The following is a 26,523-nucleotide window of genomic DNA, read 5'->3' on the forward strand; positions in this document are numbered from 1 at the left end:
TGCAGAAAGTGCAAACCTGGAAAGTATGTTGCAAACACAGCAGCTCTTTGACATCTGATTAAGATGAAAAAGTTGAACATCTTACAGTCTTGTACAATTCCTTTAGCTTTACAGGCACAGAAAATACCGTATAAAGCCAGCTCTTTACAGCAAGCCAAAATGGTTAATAGTATGTCAAATTATTCAGTATGAATTCAGATGACAGCAATCACGGTGAGCTTTAGTTTCCAGCTTGTTTTAGAGCTCTTTATTATGAAAATATATGCAAAAGACTAAAGGAGAGCAGATATGTTAAAATTGAAAATGATCTCACCAATGCAGAGGCCACAAACTGAAATGAATTCGATTTAAAAACAGAGCAGATGACATTTATACAATGTAAATATAGGGCAACCAAATGAAATGTGTTAATATTGCTATCAGTAAAGCTCTTCAAGCTTCTCCCTCTGAAAACAAAACAACTGGCAAATGGTAAAAAAACACAAAAACAACACACATCTTTTCTTTTCTTTTGAGCTTTCATGAAATCCCTCTACATCCTACACACTGTTCATTTAGGCAAGTGGTCTTTAAATAAATTGAATCAAATGGTTGTAACAATCATCAAAATGCTTGTGATTAACAGTATAATTAAGTGGGTAGTGATTTTAAAATACTCACATGTTTCATAGAACATCATCGTTAATAACCTTATCAATATAGGAACAGCAACACTTTTTGTGTTTTTAAACCTTACAAATTATCTATTGAATCTATCTATTAATACCATTAAAACACCACTACACATCATTAAGCTGCTGCACTTCCACCTTATGTTACAATGCTATCATACACATGATAGAAGGTTGAGAGCAGTAGTTCTCAACCTTTTTGAGTCGCGACCCCCAATTTAACATGCATGTTGTCATATCACACAAAAAAGAAACAAAATGACCAAAAAAGACACAAAATTACCAAAAAAAGACACAAAATGATCCAAAAAAGGAAAAAAATGACCAAAAAAGGAAACAAAATGACCAAAAAAGACACAAATTGACCACAAAATGATCAAAAAAAAGACACAAAATGATCAAAAAAAGACACAAAATGACCAAAAAAGACACAAAATGACCAAAAAAAGACACAAAATGACCAAAAAAGACACAAAATGACAAAAAAGACACAAAATGACCCAAAAAAGAAAAAAAATTACCAGAAAAGGAAACAAAATGACCAAAAAAAGACACAAAATGACCAAAAAAAGACCCAAAATGACCAAAGAAAGACACAAAATGACAAAAAAAAAGACATTAAATGAACAAAAAGACTAAAACACATTAATACATAAACACTTTATCACAGTGGAGACAGAGCTGACTTCCAAAATGATTTGGCGACCCCCAGAAATCGGTTGAGAATAGCTGCAGTAGAGGAATGTAACTAGTGAGGTTGTGGAGCCTGAACAGAAAGGACCACCAGGTGTCAGTGCAGACTCACAACACACAGTTCTGTATTTAAAATAAAAGTTTTGAGATGACTTGGTAAAATGTTATAAAACCAGAAAGAGCTCATTCATGAACTCTTATCTGTGAAACATGATGGTATTTTTCAGGGCTCGCTGATAAAGCTGCACAATTACTTTACAGCCTGCTATCATGAACGGGGGAGATCAGTTTCACACACGGTGCTTATCAACAGCAGGTACTGCATGTGAGATATGTGTCTCAATCAAAACTGCTGCAGCGGAGATGACTTGCTGCTCTACTTACAGAGCTGTAACAGAGATTGGGGATTAAGTTGAAATGTATTCTTGAAGAAAAATAGAGGGATTTTTGCACTGTTTCTGATGGTGTTAGACAATGAACAGATATAAAACTGGTGTAGACCTGCATTAAAACATCACTGTCTGCAAGCCAAAGTGTTTCCAATACATTAATACTGCACCAGTAAATCGTATCTTATCATATTGTGCTGGTCAGTACAAGGCTTGCAATTAAGTCTAATAGTGTGCTAAACAAATGAACATTGTATGCAGTGCTGTGGAAGTTGGCATAATATGGTTTGCAACCACGTGATTGTTTTTTCTCATATTGTAAAGTGCTGAATTTGTTTTGTCTTTGTATTATAAGTTGCTGCAAACTCATTCATTTGGAGATTTCAATTACAGTGGATCTTTTGATCTAAACATGTCTATATAGGCACAAGATGATGTACTTATTTATGTTAAATCATCTGCTAAATCATGCAACCACTATTTAGCATCAATTGAAAATCTGGATTTTATGAATCAATATACCCTGGTTTCTTGTTCATTTCCAAAACATCACAGAGTTTTGTATTGAGGGGCTGAAATTTATAGGAATAGTATTCGTATGCATATTAGTAGTATATTGGTTTAGAATGAGGAACTTGTGTGGGTTAATTAGTGTCAAAACACTAGTAAAATACTTATGAGCAAGACTTTAGAATAGGGAACATCTTCTGAGTTTAAAAGATATATATATTGTTGCACAAGAATAGAATATATGTACTAAGTGCTATTAAGGGAGAATGACTCTTATGGTTCCTGAACAAAACTCAATAAAGAGGAGGTGGAAATTAAGTTAAAGGCCTTGCAGTTGTGGAATATGGAAATGAAGAATAAATGCTTTTTTAGTGACTAATGAAGAGATAAAAATGTAATGATATGCATGCTAATGAGCAACTAATTAATGGTGAACATGTGCACCTTGATATTAAGTATAAAGAATTGATGCCACTCTCATATTTGTAAAGTACAAATGTAGCGACAGCCTGGTTAGCTTAGCTTAGCATGAAGAGATGCCAGTAGGCAGACTTCATTAAAATGCCTGTGACAACACTGTGGCTCCAAGAACCTCACCATCATTGTTTGTCTGCTTAGGTTTGGAAGGTCAATGGAAATCATGATGTCGCCGGGAGCATGTGTTAAAGACAGCGACAGCATGCTCATTTGCAGCCAGCTTGTCCTTTGAAGCCTTTCAAATGCAGCCTCTCCACCTGAGGGCCCAGTAATTGGTGTGCAGAGCACACAGTGCAGATCTCAGGAGCAGCGAGTGCACTTAGCATGACACCCGAGCTCTGCATGGGCTTTTCTCAGAGCACCTGAGAGTATTACAACATTAAGATTCCACCTGAGTACGGGAACAGGCAGCAGTCAGTGTCTTCTTTGCAGCCCGCGCTGCAGGACGGCACATCTTGAATTCTGCCTTAGTCTCGCTGCTCCCTTCACCCTGGAGATACGGTTGGATAGCACAGTATAATCCCTTGCTAACAAGCAGCTCCCTTCTGTATGCTAAGAGGCCGAGACAGAAGCCTGTGGGTCAGCACTGGAGAGGCTGCTGCTCGGGACACTTTGATGTAATCATTTGTACCAGTATCACAGTGGAAATGCCTTTAAGGGCTTGCTCGGACATTTGGCTTTAATAACAGGACAATAATGGCCTCGAGTGTCAGACACATGCTGGCAGAAGGGCCTTTCTGAGTGGCCATCTGTTACAGAACATGAGGACTAAATCATGTCCTACTAACATGCCCCTTTAATCTGAACTGAGTCTCAATATGATTTAGGAGGATTTCATTCACACATGGTTGTTATCCCATTTGTGCCTTCAACTGAAAATTAGATTTTTTTTCTTTGAGGGAAGAGAACATATCTGACATAAATTTTCAAAATTGGGGAATCCATTTGGCTGAAAAAGTCTGTTTTTATTATCATAGGTTTATGAAGTGTTTGGGCAGATGGGGAAATTGTTTTTAAAAATAATATATTTATAGGAAAAACATGTTTTCACATGTGCCAAAGACTAGATATAGTTTGGTAAGAACATGGCCATAGCTTTTAATGGAGCACAAGTTTTCAAGTTTTTCAACATCTAGGAATTTTAATCTTCTTTTATAGTATAAAAATTCGTAATTTAGTAAAGAAAGTTAATTAGCAACAATTCTGATAATCAGTATACATATTTATTAAGCAAAAAATGGCAAACATTCATTGGTTTCTGCTTGTTCACTGTGACAATGCCTTGATTTTCATTGTAAACTGAATCTAATACTATAAGCTCTGAAAAATTGGGCATTTTTCACATTTCCTTTTTTTCTTTTTACATTTAATAGACAAAATCACATATAAATAAATAAATAAATAATTGATGGGCGTAAATAAATGAATAATTACAGTAACAGGAGCTGCAGACCTAAACTAAACAATAGACTCAAAAGGCAATATCTGCTGTACCTTCAGCATTACTTTACAGTATTCGAATGTGAGAGCATTCACTTTATTGTTAGCTTTGAGTCAGTCTGCTGTATGATGGATCAAGAAAAGCAAAATGTATCACTAAAAAATATAATAAACTCTGTTTTCAACTGTTTAATTTAATTGATTTTGTGTAGAATCACAGATGAACCTGTTTTAATTAAGATGCTGTCAACACGAACATACTATACCAGCAAAACACTACTTCTACATATGCTTGCTTGTATTGTAATATTCTGTAAATCATTTATTGCAGTATACTCTTGTAATGTTGTAATATAAGTGGCTTACTGCAATGTTATGGGTTTGTTCTGTCATGACATGACATATACTACAGTACAAGTACTAATAGTATATATAACTTTATATAACTTGACTGTAATTTGTTTGGTCATTGTTGTCTGTATTGTGAATGTTGCATTGTTGAAAAGGGATAAAATATTACAAAATGGAACATAGTGACTAGAAATATCACAAACACTGTTTAATTTGTGAGTGATTATAAAGTATATAAAGTTCAGGTTGTGACCTCAGTGTCCTCAATGAAACTTTATTTAGTTTATGAAAATAACTCAGTCACACTGCAGTTATTGCAGTTATTGTTGGTTGTCTGTCTCTTCTCTGACAGCTCCAGTGTTGTTAAAGCAGCTCTACACAAAGTTAAAAAAAAACAAAAACAAATTTGAGCCAACCTCGATGGCTTTGATTCCAGTATGAAATTCATCCTATTATAGTTACACTTCCAAAACATTGTTGGGGCTTTGTGCTGCTATTATGCAATGATCCCATTCTGCCAAGCTGCTTAGGCAGCGGGCTAACAGCCACATCAGTAGCCTGTTCTGTCCTAATGCTGTCTCATGCATTCATATCGTCCACAGAGGGAATCTGTATGCTTGAAACCGTCCACGCTGATATTCTGCACATCTGGGGGACGGTCTCTGGAGTGAATCTCAGGATCCAGCTGGAAGCGGAGCGTACGAGATGTTCATGCTGTTGGTGACAGCTGCCGGCATCCAGTCCGGCTGGTGAAAGTGAATGTTGAGGGTCCGAGCCCAGTTTGCAAACACTGCCTTCTCCGTGATGAAGCGGTGGTGGCTTCCTCGGCGGCTCCTCTCGTGGGAGAGATACATGGAGCACTCGTCGGGCCCCGAGGGCTCGTAGTAATGATACGGCAAAGAGGGATGAGAGGAGGATCTGCACGGGAGAGCGGAGAAGAAAAGGCATGAAAGTCAAAGTGTGAGGGAGGGATGTGGGAAAATTGCGTGGGGATGATTACGAGACGAGGGGTAAGGGAGAGGGAGTGAGTCACGGTGGGGGGGAGGTGGAGAGAGGAACAAAGAAAAACAGAAAGATCTGAAGAATCTGGGCTCACAGATGTGTTCATTATGCACCATCTTATTCCTCTGATAGTCACGGTCACACCAAGCTCAGTGTTGGACTCAGCTACATTACAGTCACTTCAATAGAGCTTCAATCTATCTATGAATATCAAAATGTGTCAAACTGCCCTTTATGCCCTAATAGATTCATGCCAGAAAAATATTATCTGATTTATTCTACTATATCCAATGAACCCGAAGCCATATTAAACAGCCGTACTTTGCATATTCAACCTATTCAGTGAAATGTGTTGTTTTTATTGTAAAATGTCGAGACGAACATTTCCACCGGTGCTGAAATCACAGTCATTCAGCAGCCTGACTGTGTGGCAATAAAAGAGTCTTTAAGTCGTCATGGCGGGGGGCGAATGTGAGATTGTCATTAGAAGTTGAAGACATCATTAAAGATGTACTAGACAAGACTTTTATGTGGAAAAACACCCATGTTGTCAGCACGCTGTAAATCACAGAGTGGAGCTGCAGCCTCCCATACGCCTCATGCGATATTTGCCCCACTTGCTCAAACAGGAAGTGACAAACTAAAAAGTCCTGAGGAAGAAGAATTTAGATGGTGTGCTGAATGTATGTTGTAGAGCAGCTATTCTCAACCTTGGGATCCCGACCCCAATCGGGGTCGCAAGATGATTTTTTGGGGGTCGCCAAATCATTTTGGAAGTGAGCTCTGTCTCCACTGTGTTAAAGTGTTCATGTGTTTTAGTCTTTTTGATCATTTTGTGTCTTTTTTTATGATTTTGTGGTCAATTTGGGCATTTTATGGTCATTTTGTGTCTTTTTTGAGTCATTTTGTGTCTTTTTTTTGGTCATTTTGTGTCTTTTTTGGTTATTTTGTTTCTTTTTGGGTCAATTTGTGTCTTTTTTGGGTTATTTTGTGTCTTTTTTTTATCATTTTGTGGTCAATTTGTGCCTTTTTTGGTCATTTTGTGTCTTTTTTGGGTCATTTTGTGTCTTTTTTGGGTGATCTGAACTGTGCGTGTGAGATTGTGTTCAATGAGCGGGGGTCGCGGACAACATGCATGTTAAATTGGGGGTCGCGACTTTCACGTCTTTTTCTTATGATTTTGTGGTCAATTTGGGCATTTTATGGTCATTTTGTGTCTTTTTTGGTCATTTTGTGTCCTTTTTTTGGTCATTTTGTGTCTTTTTGGGTCAATTTGTGTCTTTTTTGGGTTACTTTGTGTCTTTTTTTTATCATTTTGTGGTCAATTTGTGCGTTTTTTGGTCATTTTGTGTCTTTTTTGTGTCATTTTGTGTCTTTTTTTGGTCATTTTGTGTCTTTTTTAGTCATTTTGTGTCTTTTTTTGGTCATTTTGTTTCTTTTTAGGGTGATCTGAACTGTGTGTGTGAGATTGTGTTCAATGAGCGGGGTCGCGGACAACATGCATGTTAAATTGGGGGTCGCGACTCAAAAAGGTTGAGAACTACTGTTGTAGAGAGCAGCTGTTTATTAAGTGTTTGTGCATAATGTTCCATGTAACTTTGGTGTCCTTTGTCATTGGGTAATAAAAATGTACTATTTGGTTGGAGGTTTTCTTTAATGTACCATTTTCTTTCCCTATGAGTAAAAAAAATGGTATTTTCAAAATAAATGTCAAATAAAAAAAATTTAATCTTGCTTTTTGGCCATTTATTTAAAAAAAAATAAACATGAAATTGAGCTTTATATTATATCATGATGCCTTCACATGAAACCTTTTTTTATCTGCTAAGTCAAGGACACAGTATTCTTGGCACCAAAGTGATCATGTGAACACTGTTACTAGGAAACGGACAACATAAAGGGACATGGGCGTTGTTTTTTTTCCCCAAGGTGGCAAATGATTCTGTGTTTCAATGTTTCAGTGTCAGACAAAAATTGATTATATAAAACATTAAAAAGAGGATTTGAAATGCTTTTCAAACTTTTAAAAACATTTCTATACATCTCAACTGTGTTCAGTCTCATAGTGAGACATTAAATGTCAGATAAATACTTGTATAAGAATAATAGAATTGGATGATAATAGCTGGATGTAATCTTATGGTTTAATGTTGCTTGGAATGTACCTTGTACCTTGGAATAAATGTTATTTTATATGACCTTTGTTGTTTGAAAATTTGATGTGAAAAAAAAGAGAGAACAAAAAGAAAAAGTAATCTTACAAACAATATATTTATATTTACAGAAAATACAAAGCATAAAGAAAAAGATAGTGTCAACCACCTGATGTCTTGTTTTACATGTTCGAAAAGGAGTGAGAAGAAGTACAAACGTATTAATCCTAATAATTAATTAATACTAATCACTTTTTACTTAATTTGTATAAATATAATAGTAATTATCTTTTATCTTTGTCATACATAATATAAATTAATTACTGATGTACATATCCTTACCAAAAAAGAATTTAATTATCAATCAAAAATGCAATTCATTACTTAAAAACGTATCTTAATCATCTAGAATGTTGTTATATAAAACATACAATACAAATATGTAATATAATATACAATGTACAGTACTGAATAAAAGGCCTAGGCAGGTGTGGAAAAATGCCTAGAAGAAGTGATGCTGGTTAAAAGGCAAAGGATGGTCACACTAAATATTAATTTGCGTACACTGTAATAAATTATTCTGTAGTCATTTCATTTTACTTCATATATTTGATAAAATGAGACTTTTATTTAGCAGTGGGTGACGTATTTGTGTTTTTGTTTTGTTCTGTGTATTTGTTGTTCGCTTCCATTTTTATTTATTTAATTATTTATTTATTTATTTATTTTTTGGTAATTCTTCTTACTATTAGTTATTCCTTATCTGATTTCATTTTATTTTATGTATTATTTTTATTATTATTATTATTATTATTTTACTTGTTACACTGTTTTGACTCTCGTAATGTCATCTCTTAATTTTGTTATGTCACTGAAAAATCAATAAACAAATGTTTAAAAAAAAATATATATATATATATATATTTGATAAAATGTATTAAATATAAATGCATCCTTGATTTTGAGGCAGTTGTTTAAGTAACTTTAATATAAAAATGTTTTGGATAGAATGTACTTATTTTGATCACATTAAATATAATCTTTATGTGTATGTAATTCTAAATCAAGAGAATTTTGAATGAATCCAACACAATAGAATTAGTCCGTTTTTAATTGACAGGCACTTCCTGTTAAGTTGTTATCAACTCAACTTGTAACGTAGTTAGATTGAATTCATAATATTGCGTGCAATCTGTTGCCTCAATTTTATTGAGTAGCTATTGTTCATCTCTTTTTACAGTGTAGATTTTTCTTCTGTTCACTCACTTTGTATTGTATTAATTGATAAAAATTAACATTTCTGTTCTTGAAAAATAGAAAATTGACGTTTTGGAGCTGCTCCAAACTGACAACCTACTGGACTTTGGTGTTTAAAAGACTCTCTGAGGTCCTGCAGGTTACTATAGCCCCCTGTCCCATCATAGCTCTTTTTGGAGTACCGTCCGCTGTTTACAGTTTCAACAATTCCCAGTGTGACTTTCTGGCTTTCTGCACCTTGCTTGCCCGTCGCCTAATCCTTCTGAAATGGAAAGATGCCATCCCTCCATGCCACACACTTTGGATCAGAAGTACTTTATATTATATGAAATTGGAAAAAATAAAACACACACTTAGAGGTTCAGCTGGCAAATTCAATAAGATTTGGCAACCTTTTCTGAAATATGTGGAAGAGAAATCAGAGCTGCATGACTCAAGTTAATTAGGACAGCCACATGTTTTTTGCTTGTTTTTTTTGTTTTGTTTTTCTGTAAAATTCTCTCTTTTATGTTTATAGATGTCCTCTTTTACAACATACTTAACTTATATTGTCTTAGATCGAGTCATCTATTGATCATTATTATTATTGTTGTTTATCTATCTATATATTTGTTTTCGCTTTCTGGGGTGGGGATTCTGTTCTGAGTGTTCCTGTTTGTCTGTGTTTTATTGTGAAAAAACTTAATAAACAAAGTTTAAAAAAAAAGAAAAAAGAAAGAAAAATAGAAAATTGATACCTGCAGAAATCAGGTGGCACCATGCCGTACACATTGATCCTGTCACACAGCTCCAGAGCTATGGCCATGGTGAACCAGCCGGTACTCAGCCAGGAGTTGGAACTCTTCCTGGAAGATGAGAGAAGATAAACATTTATAGTAAATCCATATTCACATATTGTAAATGTATCTTTCCAAGTGACTAACTGGTCAACTGAGACAAGATTAAAGCTGTGAACACATAATTCTAGATTTTGTCTGATCAATCTTCTTTGGAGAGATAAACAGAGACGAAGAAAAACAGATTAAAGAACGACTTTCTTTTTTTTTTTATGTCACATGCAACAATAAAGGAAATATCAATGACTACAATTTCAGTGACTCTGACTGTGTTTGCATGAAGGTTGAACTGATTGGATTCTCCATTCAAATGCGAAGTCCTCTTATCTTTGTGATGGCTTACTGTTCACATGCAAATGAGATTATGAATAGCTGGAAAGACATTGACAAGATGTCTTGATCTACTCAATTCTTATTTTGTGAGCTCATGTTCAGTCAGACATTTTTCTACAGTAAATGTACTTGTTCCCCATATAAAAAGAGACAGGTTAGTGTCAGGAAATATGGAACTATATCATATTCAGTTTTAAAATAATTAAATGTGCTTGATGTAAAGGGTTGTCTCAGTATAACAAAATCCTGTTTGGTTCCCCAATCGCCTGTTGTTGATGTGGATGAAATTTGTTCTGTTTGATCCAAACTAAGCACCAAATCTGCTTCTCAAAATGTAAAACGCAAAACTTACTCAGCATTTGCCGGAGCAGCACTTCTCTTAGAAAAAATGTAGCTTGAGGAGAATATTTTGCAATGCATTAGTTTTGCAGCTTTTGCATCAAGACCACAAAAAATATGAAAAAACGGAAACTAGTTTTTATTTAAATCCTATTAAAAATGCTGTGATTGTTTAGAGCTCTGATTTTTAACCATTTGTGAGCGAGTGTACTGAAATATGTGATTCTTTTAGAAGTCTGCGTAATGCACTCTTCCCTTGCTGCAATTTTCAAATCAAGTGGCTAGAACTCAGAAGACATATTTTGTGTGTTTTCACACCCACACAGTTATTCTGGGTTTTTTTTCCAGTAAGGTCACAAAAGGTCTCCTAAACAAACTTTAAAAGGACAGGACTGACTCAGCTGATATTTACCTATCGATTCCTGTTTCCTTTTTAAATAGTTCATCAAACTTCAGCATTTTGTTCCGAGAAATGATATAGACTTTAAGTTTCGGTAGCAGCTGGTTCAACAGCCTGAGGTTGTTGTAAACGTGGCCTTTTCCGTCCCGTCTCATGCAGCTGCTGGGTCCCCAGAAGATGAACACGGTGTCTTGACTGGCGTTGAGCAGCTCCTGTCGGCTCCGCAGCACCCTCTGCAGGCTGGAGTGAGCTATGACACGCAGGCTGGTGCGCCGGCCAACATCCTGCTGGTAGTTGATGCTGGGGGCATCATTCATACGGATCACACACTCAGAGCGGTCGATCTCTTCTCCTCTCTTGCTCCCAGTGAGCTGGCCTGAGCTGGTCACCAGGGCACAAGTCCTGCAGTGCATCTTCAGAAGCTGTGGAGGTGAAGGGTTAAAAGGTCAGAAACCATTGCAGTTTCATTATGACAATACTGGGGATAGGCTGTAAAACAGTCATTTCAATCCAGAGCTTAGTCTTATTAAAGGAAAACTTGGCCGAGTGTTTGGCTTCCCTCCATGTTGACAGTGCCAATAGCTCGCCCAGAGCTCCTGCTCATTTGCCGGAAAAATGCATGCCGGCAAACATGCATGGACGTTTGCCAGCGAATGAGCAGGAAGCTCTGGCTGCTGGCAACATGGAGGGAAATGCCAAACACAGTTCTGCGCCAGTGAAGGCAAAAGTATTCAGTTCCCTTACTTAAGTAAAAGTTGTACTTGCGAAATGACTCCACTAGAAGTAAAACTCCTGGATTCAAAACACACTTAATTAAAGTACAAAAGTATCATCAACAATATGTACATACAAGTAGATTTAAAAATATAAATATACGATTAGTATTTATGCATTTATGTAAGCAGCATTTTATTTTTTTTTTAAAGGTAGGGCTAATTTTAACTACTTAATACTACTGTTTTGTGGTTAAATAATAATAATTTAAAAAAGCATAATCACTTTAAATTGATCATGTTTCTAATGATATATCTTAGGCTGAAAGGTAAATAATGCTGGCAGCGAAATGTAGTGGAGTAAAAACTAAAATAATTGCCTCAAAATGTAGTGGAGTAGAGGTATAAAGTTACATAAAATGGAAATACTCAAGTAAAGTACAAGTACCTCAAACTTGTATTTGGTTACATTCTGCCACTGATCTGTGTATACTACCACTCTGCAATGACACAAAACTGTTTTAAAGTAGTCAAAGGTCCTCTTTATGATGTGTGTTTTCTTGATAGAATTTTGACCCTTTCACAGCGTGCTTTCAGTTTATTAAAGATAATGTCTTGGCACAATGTTCGCTATGTCCACTTCTGTTATACAGTCTGTGCTTTGGCTATACACTAAAGTATTAAACGTCAGAAACACTTGCTAAATGCACTGAAGGAAAAGTTGGGGGACCACTAACATTCTAATTCACCCAGAGGGAAATGTCTGTTCATTATTCATGGGAATGTCTACAATGTTGTTGTTGGGAGATTTTACTCAAAACCACTAATGTCAACATCATGATGGTGCTAGAGAATAAGTCAGGGGTCCATCAGGCAAGCAAGACCAAAAAATAATATAAAAGTAATAGTGGCAACAGGTAAAAGAGATGATCCTGCGCCTAAGTCTAACTGCAGTTACTACGCAAAAGGTAAAACTGAAAAAAACTGCTTTAAAGTTTTTTAACATGTTTTAACTGGGCAGCCAAATTGGTTACATGTAGATTACTGATATGACACTTATTTCTACATGTATTGATGATGTCATTTTTATGCTCAAAAATCATTATGATTTATTTGACCTTTGACCCCAAAAAACGTAGTCACTGCAATGCCGTAAAAGGTTCTAATGGTAATGCAAAGACAGAGTGCAGTTACTACAATGTTGTTGTCTTCTTTCAGCTTTTAGATTTTGTTTTCAGTGAATAAACATTTTCAAAATTTATTTTGTTAGAAGTGTATTTAGAAATGTTTAACGACTCTATTCCAAGATTTGTGTATTTTAGACTTAATATTATGAAGTAATGTTATATTTTAGTCTTAATATAATTTTATCTCACTTTTTTACTTCATCACCATCTCGATAATAATTTCCCTTTCAAATAAACTTATATTTTCTAATATTTTTATGTTTAAATTAGTATATATATCCAAAGCAGACTGTGGTAAGTGCAATTACTGTTTGGTTTTGAGTTGGATTTGGTGGTTTTTATATAACATATATATAACATAATGACATCAAGGGGTTCATTTTTAGTTATAACTCAATTTTGTCCAAAAGTGTAGTTACTGCATTCAGGCTTTGTAGCCATCAAGGTCGTGTCTTACTGGTAGAGAGGAACAATCCAGTGACCCTGAAAGAGTTCAGCACAGCCTTTTATTTTTGCATAAAGACATGAAACCATGACAACAGCACTTTTCCCAAGCATGATAAAATGCATCTCTGATAATGCTACCAACACATTGGAAATACATTTCAGGCTTTTTTGGATTTATATTCACAGGTAAAAAATTTTTTTTATCAAACACACAAACTGAAAGCAGTCTCGACTAAAAGTTGATATCCTGCCCATGATTATGCTGTCATCTGCAGCCACACAGGACTGAATCAAGTGTAACTGGCACATAGAGTGGGGCAGCTAGACTAGTAATGGGCTCTTCTGTCACGTATCCTATTATTCAAATGCACTACAGGTTGACATAGAGCAGAGGTGATTCTGTGCAGTACTTTGATTTTTTTGTAGGAGCATCATGAATACACATAAGCTGGTATATTTTTCAGTAAAAGACACAATCTCAGAGCAATGTTCTCCTCCAAAAAAAAACAAGCACACACAGTCGTGGTCACACACTTTGTCAAGGTAGCATAGAAAAAGGAGAATAGAGCAGAAATGGGATTATTAACTGTAAACCTCCAGTCGTAGCAGAGACCTGACGTTGCTGCTGACCACCAGCCCACTATTCAAGTCATTTTCTGTAACCAGTGTAGTATGAAAGCATGGTGCAAGCTAGCAAGCTAGGTAACTAGCGGCTCGCCATGACAGCAAAATATCATGGAGTGTCTGAAGTTTCTTTAAAAAGCACAGTAAGTGTGATGGTAAATGAAGTGAAAAAAGAGGGATTGGTGCGATGGACAATTGAGGACAAGCTCTTTTCTGTTTTTTTGGCATTGGGGTGCTGACTTTTAAAAAGTGATCACATTGTCGCTGTGTCTGTTCATCTTTTCTGTCTGTGCCTTTAAAACTGCATGATGTAAGGCAGGAAGGCTTTTCTTTATACTCATTATAAAAAAGCGAAAAATAAATGCAATTTTATTATTATTATCATATATATCTTTTTATCTTATTTTATTTTATTTTATCTTGCTTTATCCTTTATCTAATTTATTTCTAACCTGCCTCCAGTGTTTCCTCACTGCTCCATGTTGAGATGGCGCTTCCTCAGTTCCTCAGTTGGTGCTTTGTTTTTAATAGGATGTGTTTGTTTCTATGTTTTGTTATCTTTTTATTATCATTATTTTCTCCTTTCTTTTTTATGTAAAGCGCTTTGTGTTGCGTCTCACTTGTATGAAAAGTGCTATACAAATAAAGTCTGATTGACTGATTGATTGATTAAACAGGTCTTATAGTTAAAAAAAGGAAGAATGACAGATAATAATAGATTTTGACAGAAGATTTTGAAAAATGGCTGCTGCCCTTTTCCTCCTGCTACGTTAATTTAAAATGTAATGTCTGTTCTACTCTCATTCTATTTCCATGGTCCTATGTATTACAGAGCTGTTGCATTAGTTTGCATTATATTGACCAGGTATTTGTGTCTTGTGTCCAACCAGGTGTTCAAAGTTGAAAAAGGTGAGCTTGGATTGAGTGATCTGACGGCAAGACCCAGAGACTCTTCACATGAATTATTCTGAACCTTAATAGAGAGCTACATTGGCATTCTGAACTGTGCTCCGAGCTTCACACTCCATCAGGTTCTGAGGTGGGAATGTGAGTGAGTGTGTGCGTGTGTGTGCATACAGGTGATATTACCATCGCCACAGGCTCTGCTGCTCCCACTGCTATATTTATAATACTCTCCCACTATCTCTGTGACCCCACTGAATGATTGCCTACTGTGTTTGTGTGTGTGTGTGTGTGTGTGTGTGTGTGTGTGTGTGTGTGTGTGTGTGTGTGTGTGTGTGTGTGTGTGTGTGTGTGAGAATATTTGGGTTCAGGTGGTGGTGTCTGTGGTTGTCCGTAAATCTTTGTACAGAGTACGATTTCGACCCAGATATCCAACACAATCATGTCTGCAACTGTCTAAAACGTGTCAAGATCCAACCCATTGTAATCCTTTTTATACACACACACACACACACACACACACACACACACACACACACACACACACACACACACACACACACTATGTGCATTGTGGAACAGGTATTTCCATTCCCCAACACATTGCCCCAAAACAAACCATGTCTTGTTGGAGTGTGTTTGCAAACCCCTTCCCTCAATAACAGGTTGGCTGAAGCAAATTACATGCTTCACTGCACAAACACCCTCTCTGCCTTAGCTGGGGGGAAAAAAATCACAGTACTTTTAGGTGTTTCTCTGTCTACATACAACCAATATAATGCATTTTCCCTTAAGCACCGTCCAAGCAATCACTCCCAAGCAACTTTTAATCATTTCAAAAGGCAGAGAATGTGGTAATCTAGTAAAAGGCAACTGAAGGTTGCATGGACAGAGTTGTAGTTTAAAGAAAGTGCTTGTGAAATACTAAAAGTGTCCTTGACAGTGATGCAAAAGCTCCAGCGCCAGCTCCCCGAGCTTCTGACAGCTTGATGATGTTGGGAAATAGCCACTTATAGACGGTGTATCACATTGATAGGGGGTTTGAGAATCAGATGGAGAATATTTCAGACAGGCAGGCAGCTGAAGATGCGACAGACAGACTTTTGAATGAATGAATAAATGAATGAGTGTAATGCGTTGCATATTACAGGTGTTTCTTTACCCATAATCATCCTTGAATTAACACAGAGCTCCTTGAATTTGTGAACCAACTAGCACTTGAACACTTGCTGACTCCCACACACACACTCAGTCTGCACTTTATCATGCTGACAGAAGGCTGTCAACCTTGATCATAATGCATAACCTTAAAGAAATTGAAGAAAACAAGGGTGGTCTGATAATGTTTACCATTACTATCTATCTATCTATCTATCTATCTATCTATCTATCTATCTATCTATCTATCTATTATACAATTATACTGTGGATAGAGTTAATCCATTATAATTAACTCTCAGTCGATAAATAGATGTTGTCAAAACTGAAAAAAAAGGAAGTGTCACTAAATCAAACCTGTAAGTGTAAATGTTTAAATATTAACTCTGAACTTCTTACTCAAAACTCTGATCCTGAATTTCACGACTCAAGTGTTAACATCGTTTTGCAGTGGTGAGACACGAAATCTTTACTCGTCATGCTGTTAGTGAGTAACGACAGTAAACAGTAAGTTTGGCTTGACGTTTTGGCTGTGTGAGACGAGTAATGCACTTTGTAACCATAGATATAAAACGTGATAAGATGATGCTATGGTTCGGAGTTGCTAGCTAGCGTGCTAAAGTGGTGCTAACGCTAGCAAGCCCTTCGTCCAAAGTCATTTCCAGCAGCAGGACCGCTACCTCCGCCTTTGTGCAGGAGGAACAGGAGGAGCACTGCCAGAGCCCTGCAGAATGACCTCCAGCAGGCCACAAATGTGCATGTGTCTGCTCAAACAGTCAGGAACAGACTCCATGAGGGTGGTATGAGGGCCCGACGTCTACAGGTGGAGGTTGTGCTCACAGCCCAACACCGTGCAGGATGTTTGGCCTTTGCCAGAGAACACCAAGATTGGCAAATTCACCACTGGCGCCTTGTGCTCTTCACAGATGAAAGCAGGTTCACACTGAGCACATGTGACAGACGTGAGAGTCTGGAGACGCCGTGGAGAACGTTCTGCTGCCTGCAACATCCTCCAGCAGGACCGGTTTGGCAGTGGGTCAGTTATGGTGTGGGATGGCATTTCCTAGGGGGGGCGCATAGCCCTCCATGTGCTCGCCAGAGGTAGCCTGAATGCCATTAGGTACCCAGATGAGACCCTCAGACCCACTGTGAGACCATATGCTGGTGCGGTTGGCCCTGGGTTCCTCCTAATGCAAGACAATGCTAGACCTCATGTGGTTGGAGTGTGTCAGCAGTTCCTGCAAGATGATGGCATTGATGCTATGGACCGATCTGCCCGTTCCACAGACCCGAATCCAATTGAGCACATCTGGGACATCATGTCTCGCTCCATCCACCAACGCCTCGTTGCACCACAGACTGTCCAGGAGTTGGCGGATGCTTTAGTCCAGGTCTGGGAGGAGATCCCTCAGGAGACCATCACCACCTCATCAGGAGCAGCCCAGGCGTTGTAGGGAGGTCTTACAGGCACGTGGAGGCCACACACATGACTGAGCCTCATTTTGACTTGTTTTAAGGACATTACATCAAAGTTGGATCAGCCTGTAGTGTGTTTTTCCACTTTTCCAATTTTGAGATTGACTCCAAATCCAGACCTCCATGGGTTAATACATTTGATATTCCATATATAAATCTGATGATTCCATTGATCATTTTTGTGTGATTTTGTTGTCAGCACATTCAACTATGTAAAGTATTTAATAAGAATATTTCATTCATTCATCTAGAATGTGTTATTCTTAGTGTTCCCTTTATATCATTATAACACTAAGAATGATTGGATCTGGATAAAAACCACTTTCTCTACGATAGTCTAACAGGGGATTGAGGGATATATTGTGCATCATTTTTTTTGTAATCCATGTTTAATAAATGGTTTTGCAACTGTTAAAACGAAGGCTCTAGTTTATCCACTTTTCTCCTTATGAGTGAGAAATGGAATTGTCCTATTTATATCATAGAATATAAAAGTTGCAAATAATATTCATACATTAACCAAATCCCTTCTATAACTTATTGTAGGCATAGCATTTCTGCAGGGAAAAGGTTTTTGTCATAGAGATGTTAGAAGGATACGTAATAATTGAGAAGGAGATGTTTATCATTCTAGATTTCACTCTGAGGCCAGAGGCACAGCCATAGTTATTCATAAAGACATCCTCTGTGAAGCAGAAGAAACTGTTTCTGATTCAAATGGCAGATATATTTTTGCCTCCGCAAAACTCTTCAACAAACCTGTATTTATGCTCCCAGCTGGGATAATGAACTCACTTATGCCTTTTTCTTCTCATTTCCAAATAACGATACTCACTTTCTTATAAAAGGAGATTTCAATTGTGTATAAAGCCTGAGCTGAATCGCTTATCAACCAGATCTCATTAAAAAAATGGCCTCCAGTTTAAAGATGGAGTTTTTGCACAATTTTATTTTTTAATATTCTATTTCCTTTTGTTTATCATGTTACATTTTTAATGTAAGCTACTGGGAAGAATTGTTTGTGTGGTGGGTCCTGTTTCAGACTGAAGACTAATTGTGTATATCTTTAATTTTTTTCCATGCATGTTTGTGCATTCATCGATCATTTCTTTGTGTATAAATTCAATAAGGAGAGTGCTGAAGAGAAAAGGAGAAAAACAGAAGTGGTGTTCAGAGCAGCAGCAGCAGAAGAAGAAGAAGCAGTTAAGAATATGGCTCCTGTTCCAGTCCCAGTCAATTACCGCCCACACAGACTCATCAGTATGATCCTGTTTATACACTACCCAGAGGAACCCAGGATCATAATTGCTTTCAGAAAAAAAACCATCAGTCAGCCTCCGATATTACACTAGAGCCTCCAATCTACCAGCCTGCACAACTTTCTGTTAAGGAGGGTCAAGAGAACAGACTTACAAGAAAAATGTTTTGCCATGGGTGAGTTATTTAGAAGTTGGATGGACGTGCATATGGCTGGTGTCATTCTAATGGGGCTAGGCGATATATCGATATAAAAAGTATATCAATATATCTTTAAATGTGATATGGAATTAGACCATATGGCATGTATCGATAGAGTTCAAATTTGCTCTGTGATCCTTGAACCAGGCAAGCTTCTTTATATATAAATGCTGCCCTTAACAGGGTTTGTCATATTTAGTTATTTTGTAATGTTTGTTATTCTTTTCTCATATGAATATATTTAATTCAGAAAAAAGATTGGCCTATTTTATTTCATAGGATATTTTTATTTAAGATTTTTTATTTATTTAAATGTGCACTTTATGGAGCTTTGATTTTTAAAAAAGGTACTCCTGTTGTTATTCAGTATTTATGTTCCGCTAAATAAATGGTTTCAATAAAACAACTTGTGACATGTTATATTCGGCTTTGACTTTGACTGAACATTTGCTCTCACTTTGCAATAAAAATATCAGGATATATATCGTATATCGATTTTCAGCCTAATATATATCAGGATAGGACTTTTGGTCCATATCGCCCAGCCCTACATTCTATGTATTTTTTTTTTGTCAACAAAATTTGTAAAAAGAATATGGCACTTCCTGTTTAGCTTACTATATTGTACACTATATTAATTGACTATAAGGGTTGACATTGGGACTGTCACTTGCTTTTATACAAAGGAATAAATAGTGCTTTTCTTAGGGACTATTTTCAGCTGCAGATTTGGTGTGCAGCTGAGTATTTACCCATGACTGACTCCAAATAAACAACTTAATTGTTGGTCTTTCGTGGGATTTGTAGACAATAAGAAAAATAAAGAATATCTTCAGCCATATCTTTGAATGTGAAACACCCCCGGATGTGAGCAGAGGCGTGCGAACATGAAGACTCGGCTGCATTTGCTCACAGTGGTACAAATTATTTAGATGCTGATCATTATCATAACAGTAACTCTACACTTTCTATCTAAATAATTAGGCTAACGGCTCAACTGAGAGCAGAGGCAGATTAAGTGGCACCTGTTGTGTGGTGTGAAGGTTTAACGATCAGATCTGCTTTTTCTCAGAGACCAATTAATTACACCGAAATCCCCCTGACAGTTGACATCTCATTAAGCTTCTCCTGGTAACACACTTTCAAGCCCCAATCCAAAACTTGCTCTGTTCTCAATTTGAGGGAGTAAAGGCAATATAATCAAAGCGCCCTGTCAGAGTGAAGGGGGTGGCTGAACCGCAGAGTACGCAGCCTCGTTAGCTGCACATTGATGGGGAGATGTAAATGGCTGGTTTCCACCCTGACCGGGAAGGAACATGATATTCATCACTTCCTGTAAGCACTCAGGACATCTCGTACTTATTATTATGATATAGGTATGTGAATCAATAAGGAGTTAGAGTGGTTTCTGCACGATTTACACCTTGCATTAAAATGCATTTGCTAGTTATATATTATCTGGATAAGGGAACATTGTTAAAACCAGGTTCATGCATGTTATAAGAATAGGATGTGATTAGTCAGACCACATTCGGTGGTGATCAGGCTCTCATTGTGATCAGATCTCAGCCAGCCATAAAAGCAGTCTGCAGCTTTAGAATGCTTTAGAAAAGAATTGTGGACTGAAAATTAGATTAATAGTAACTTGTAACAAAAGACTTTAAAAGATTCTATTTGAAATGCTTATAATAAATGATTTAATGTGGCATTTTATATTAAAATCGGACATTTTTAGCCCCAAACTGCAAAAGAAGAATTGAAAATCATTTCAGCTAATCGTGCTTTTGCTGAATGCAAGCAAATCATGTCCTCTCAGGTCTTAGCCAGGTACAAAAGCAATCTGTACAGCTTTACCAAATGCTTAAGAAAAAAAATCATAGACTGTATAGACGAAATGGATATAGCCAGATAACGCTTAACTTTAAATAACTTAACGCACACTGTGATACGTTCTAAAACAAAAAAACGGAAATGCGACTTGTCAGTTACCAGGTAGCCCCACCCTAGAGTAAACCCTGTTTTATCATATTATACATTTTAAAAGGGAATATGATTAATTAGATAAACATCATGCTGAAATGAAGAGGACTTGAAACTAGTGATTGAGACCATAAACTCGTAAGGAAAATGTTAATTGCATAAATCTAGTAAGAAGTAGTGTCATTTTCTCATAGACTTTCTATACAATCAGACTTCTTTTTTGCCCCCTGCAGGCCATCAGAAGGAATGCAGGTTTAAAGCACTTCCACATTCAAATCACTTTTTAGGCCCGGAGGTTGCCACTTGAAAAGAATCTCCTTAACAGTTTAAAAAGTCCCTGAACATTGTCTCTCCATAATAATTTAAACAAGCCCTGCAAAGCCCTAGCCTTGTTGATGAGGCAGCCAGCCATGCCAAACTAATCTGCATATTGACATCTGATCATTATGCTGGAAAAACTGAGCTAACAAGAACAGATAAAAACCAAATCTAAATGCAAAGACCTGTAGATCGACTGTCGTGATCCAGAAAATTTACCCAGTTTCTAATCACATGTTAATACCGGGTGTAAGTGGCACCTCAAGCTATATGAGCATGACTATAAATAGAGTCTGAAGATGACACCTGATAATATATTCAGATTTTCCAGGAGTGCTGCTTAAAATTTACATTTCCTCAAACCTCATCCATTAAATAAGCTATATTAACATACGTATTGTATAACACATCTTACATGGAAAGGGATCGGCATAGACAGGAGAATTTTTTTTTTGCATAATTGACTCTCTAATGACACCTATTTCTCCGAGGCTGACTGCATTAAAGGCTGTAAGAGCACAGAGAGGTACTGCCCATAATAAGTAGGTACATCATAAAGTGGCACACATTCATGCTCTCACACAGGGGTTGTGATTGGACCATATAAAGGCCAATGCAGATCGATTCTGCTGACAGATCTTCAAAGGTCAACATCTCTTTAACTGGAATCGGCATAACATCAGAATAAGAGAGAGAAGATGAGGAGCGAAGCAAAAGAAAGGAGCTGCTGTCTATTTAGGCGTTCAAACTCGAATGTGTGTGTGTGTTTGAAGGCGCCTATTCAACTCTGCAGCTCTAATTACTGTAGCTTGTCAAAGAAAAGAAATGCACGCTACAGGAGGACATCTCACAAAAACCTGCAGACATTGCAGAAGGCAGACAGAGAGAAACACAATGAACACTAAGACTCCTAGCTCAAAATACCCCACACAACTGTGCACTAAAACTTTGAAGTCTGATCTTGCAGTGTATACTGTAGATTTGTGGGTTTCAACGCTGCTGTTTCCATATCACCATTAAGCACTGAAGGGACTGACAGAAAAGTCAAATGTTTCGCCTTTAACCCTCTGCAGCATGAAGCAGCAGGGTCTTGGTGAATAATGTGTGCTGGGCGTTGTGTGAACTCTGGAGGTGAGACATAAATGAGCGAAGCAGCCACAGACCATCACCCGCCTCGGTGAAATCACAACCCATGCAAACAAGGTATGCACACAAGTGAGTGTGGGCCATAAACAGGGTCCAGCAGGCACATTAGATAGAGCTTTCCTCCCATTTTCAAGCATCCCTGGCTCTGATGAGCGCATAAAATTTTAACAACATGTCTGGGCATTTGCATGGGTTTTTTTCAGCATGCGTGCACCAGTTCTGTGTGGGTATATGTGTGTGTGTGTGTGAGTCAAAGCCAAGATTCCCTCCAGCAGCAGCAGCAGACCTCATACGACCCTGAAGGGGAATGGCACAGACGATCCTCCCACTCCACAGATCCAACAGCAGGTCTGGTCTGGTTAGTCATTCCCCCGTCTCCGTTGGAGGAGCAGCAGCAAGAGGAATGAGCTGGAAACCCCCTTGGGAGGAGGTGTAGGGTGAGGGGGCAGAATGACACTAAGCAGTATGAAACTGTCACTGTGTATCCATCAGGAATCAGCTGTCAGCCAAGAGGAGGTGGACGGTGAGAAAAGATTGCGAATAATATGGAGCCCACAGGAGCTCCTGTAAAATCTGAAAAAGATTAATATTTCTTTTTCATTTACTTTAAAAGGGATATGCTGAGGGCTACAGCATCTCAGGGGAGCTTTGAACCTACAACCTGGCAAACTGAAGAAATCCAGGAAGCCTCAAACCTCTTTCAGAACCAACATCCATCTCACACTCTCATATCACTGATCATTAATCACTGAAAGGTGAACTGTAAACAACACTTTTCACCCTCCGAATCCTCTCCTGCCCAGTGCTGCCTGAGCGACGCAATGCCCTCTCCACTCTGCTGTGCCTCAGTGCATATCTCTCTCACTGAGGGGAGACGCGACGCCGTCTGAATGATCTATCTGTATGAGCTTGTCTGTAACACTGTGCTGGGTCTGAATGATAGGCCTCTGTATTACAATAACACTGACTGTGGCGCTTATATGACCGAAAGATTACAGCGGTGATGTCTTGAGTAGCCGTTCTAGTAGAAATCCATCCTGTTTTAAGTGCTTTTTGTGGTTAAATATTTCATGTTGGGCACATTAATTATGAATCAGGAAACAGAGTAAAGTACAGGGAGAATTTAGAAATGGCACTACCACAGGAAGTTCAGCTCCTGACTTTGGTGTTCAGGAGATTAATTGATATTATTATAGCCTCACAGGGGGCGATAAAGCTGTAATAGACTCCTATCTCATTCGGGGGGTTTCCCTCATTAACGGAAATTGCTACACAATTTCAAATTTAACTGTTATTGCCTTGAAAACATATAAAACATAAAAATTGAATGCAAAAAATGGTAATTATAGGGATAAGAATCGGGATAGGGATAGTGAGTTCAAATGTAATCATATGCCTGTGAGTTGTATTAATACAAGCTTGTTATTTAAACAGTTGCACGTTGCAAAATATGCAAGTTGCAACAAGAAGGAGCCATGGCGGAGAGGAAAAAACGATCCAAAGCTGGCTATCTTGACAGACCGACTGTCTATCTACTCTTTCTCTCTACACTCTATGCCGACTTCTTTTTACACACAGAAAATTGCCCAGGAATCAAAAGGGAAATCGATAAACAATCGGACAGATAAGCAGAATCGATATTGGCATCGGTGTCCATGAAATCTTATTAAATCCCATCCCTAGCCAATAATTATTGTATTAACCAAACTATTAAAAAAAACCCTGGACATCACATTCAGCTGTGAGACGGCACAGAATTATATTTTTTGTTCAGTTCAGGACACCACCCGAAGCTCCAAAAAACCATTTCAGTGCATACCTGGACTCTACATTTACATGCTCGTCTCTCCGCTTCACCTGGATGACAGCAGAATACAGATTAGGTGCAGTTTGTATTAAACACGTGCAAAAGTGCAACAGCAATCAGTGTTCTTTTCAAGGGCAGGGTGCTTGACACAAATATGTCATTAATATGCTCAAATTCTGTAGAATGGCAGGAATGTAAGGGACAATTATGTTAAATAATAGCCTCTGTATGTAATGCAGAGACTGAATCACACATCCAAGACAATTCAAATTTAAAACGCTCCTTTTTTTGTAGTTTTTCTCTCCTTAGTTTGGTCTGATGTAGTCCCATGTGCTGCTGTCACTCGTATCTCCACTGCACCACATGCTCCCTCCAAAACATTTAAAAGCCACTACTCACCTGCCAGTTTTGCTGTCCCCCCTGAATCCCACCCCCCCTCTGCATGCAGGCAGCTATTTCCCTGACAAGAGCCTGATCCCTCACCCCAAATGCAGCCATTGTTTATGCTGGAAGACACAACCAAGCTGAGCTTTATCTCTATGTGTGAATGTTTTATGCCTTGTGCCAAACTGCACCACTTTCCTCTACTTTTTATTTGAAAGTTGAACAGATATTTGGTCTTACTTTGAAACTACGCTCAAATATGATGACCTTATTTAAAAAATAATAAATTGATCTTCTTGATCTTCTTCTTCCTTCTGGCTTTTTAGTTGCCTTTTTATATACTTGTTTGATTGGACATGTGCACAAAAAAAATTAGATTCTTTCAAAAGATATAACCAGTTGCAACATCATCAACTGCAAAAGGAGGCAGATTGTCTCACAGTGCACAGATGGTGCATGTTTACCTTATGATCCATGACACCTGTGTACCCCTCAAGTGTTGGTGTTTGGAGTCTCGGCAGTGTCTCTGGCTTTTTTGTGGATGGAACGGGGCCATCTGATCGGTGGGATGATACCGATGATGCCGATGAGGAGGACGATCTGTCGCCAGAGCTGTTGTTGTACACCAACATAAAACTGGTAACCATGGTGACGATTATGATGCCACTAACCCCTTGGCACTTGAGAACAAAGCACAAAAAAACAGAACACAAAATCAAGTCACTTGATTTACAGTATCGGCTTCAGGAGGAGAACATTTATTATATATCTTTTAAATTATGAAATCACTGCTAATTCAACACAGGGCAGAGGAAACACAGTGTCTGCAGCTGCTCTTTCTCCTCATGCAAGGCTGCAACTGAAACGTCAGCTGTGCCACTCAAACGTGCTCTGTCAACTGGGCAACCTGTTTTAAAGAGCAGTACAACATAGATGCTGAAATCAAACATGTTTCAGAATTAATTGCATAAAAACAATCCCTACGAGGGTGCACGACTATAGAATTATCTCATAGGACTAAGATGAGTTTAAAATGCCGTATGTAGAAGATGACAATAAACAAGTCAAAGTGCAATTAGGTCACATTTGACTACATAATGACAGCTCAGACTGTAACTCACTTCTGAGAAAACACTAAAGCTCCCCACAAATTAACATTATACAGTGATGTCTCATTCATAATTACCACTCTAATCTTCATCTTCATTTCCTCTCGTTTCCAGCCCTCATCATATCATCCTTTAAAGCTCTCTCACAGAGCGTCGGGACTCTTCAGCATGCAACACTGGGATCAGCTACAGAAAACCGACGCTCCACTACTCTTCTCCCATGCTCTCCTCTACAGGGACGCCCTCACTCGACACTGCGCTCCTCATGGTCCTAAACAACTCCACTTCCCAGCTTACCTCAGTTTCAGGTTCACTGGTGGTTCATGAGATGGTAATTACACACTTAACATTATGGAAATGTCTGTGCAACACAAAATAACTCTTCAATTTAATAGCAAATAAGCTCCGTGTCTCTCAAATGTATGTTAATGGTGATTTTTTATTTTTTGCATCTTACCCTATTAATTCACTAAATTATTCCTTTGCAGTATTTATTGGCACAGTTATCAAATGATAGTCATTATTCTCAACATAGGGTGTGAAATAGCTCATTTTCCTGCAACAGTACATTTTCCCTTTGCTTTCACACAGAATCACAGTTATTGTCAAATTGCTCAGAGATGCATTCAGTCTGTGTGATCAAAATGTTTTTTTCTAATGACATGTATTTTTCTCAGATGTGCTAATCGATATGTTCATTGTGCAAGTCCTCACATCCAAGTCTATTCAGGCATCATAACCTAGCACATGTTGTTGTATAGGGAGTGCTTTGAGGTTTTTAATAAACTTTCTCCCACTCTCCTGCCCATTTTTCAATCCAATTGAAGATTTCTATTCTTCACAGAGATGGCAGGTGTGTAATCATGATCCCTCTGACTATACAGAATGTGCTGCCTATATATGGCTTTACCACAGCTATCAGATGTGAGGTAGATAACATGCTGGAGATAAGGAGAATAGTT

The 26,523-nt window shown here is 37.8% G+C and overlaps 1 protein-coding gene across 1 annotated transcript; it reads right to left on the reverse strand.

Moving 5' to 3' along the window:
• Nucleotides 1-4,721: 4,721 nt before the first annotated feature.
• LOC131977263 (alpha-N-acetylgalactosaminide alpha-2,6-sialyltransferase 5-like) lies at nt 4,722-25,761 on the reverse strand. Its single transcript, XM_059340472.1, has 5 exons — nt 25,639-25,761; nt 24,917-25,132; nt 10,864-11,273; nt 9,681-9,788; nt 4,722-5,449 (listed from the first exon to the last, which is right to left on the reverse strand). The coding sequence occupies exons 1-5, from the start codon at nt 25,657-25,659 to the stop codon at nt 5,206-5,208; spliced, it is 999 nt and encodes a 332-aa protein (XP_059196455.1). The 5' UTR covers nt 25,660-25,761; the 3' UTR covers nt 4,722-5,205.
• Between the last annotated feature and the right edge of the window lie 762 nt (nt 25,762-26,523).

The sequence above is a fragment of the Centropristis striata genome, chromosome 9, assembly GCF_030273125.1.
Source record: "Centropristis striata isolate RG_2023a ecotype Rhode Island chromosome 9, C.striata_1.0, whole genome shotgun sequence".
Taxonomy (NCBI): Eukaryota; Metazoa; Chordata; class Actinopteri; order Perciformes; family Serranidae; genus Centropristis; species Centropristis striata.

Excerpts from the sequence above, each read along its gene's own strand:
- LOC131977263 (XM_059340472.1), bottom strand. The coding sequence starts at position 25,659 with ATGAAGATGAAGATTAGAGTG. Across the intron at positions 25,133-25,638 it reads TGAAGATGAAGATTAGAGTG|TGCCAAGGGGTTAGTGGCAT; the intron begins GTAATTATGAAT and ends TTTGTTCTCAAG. Across the intron at positions 11,274-24,916 it reads CAGGTGTCATGGATCATAAG|CTTCTGAAGATGCACTGCAG; the intron begins GTAAACATGCAC and ends TCACCTCCACAG.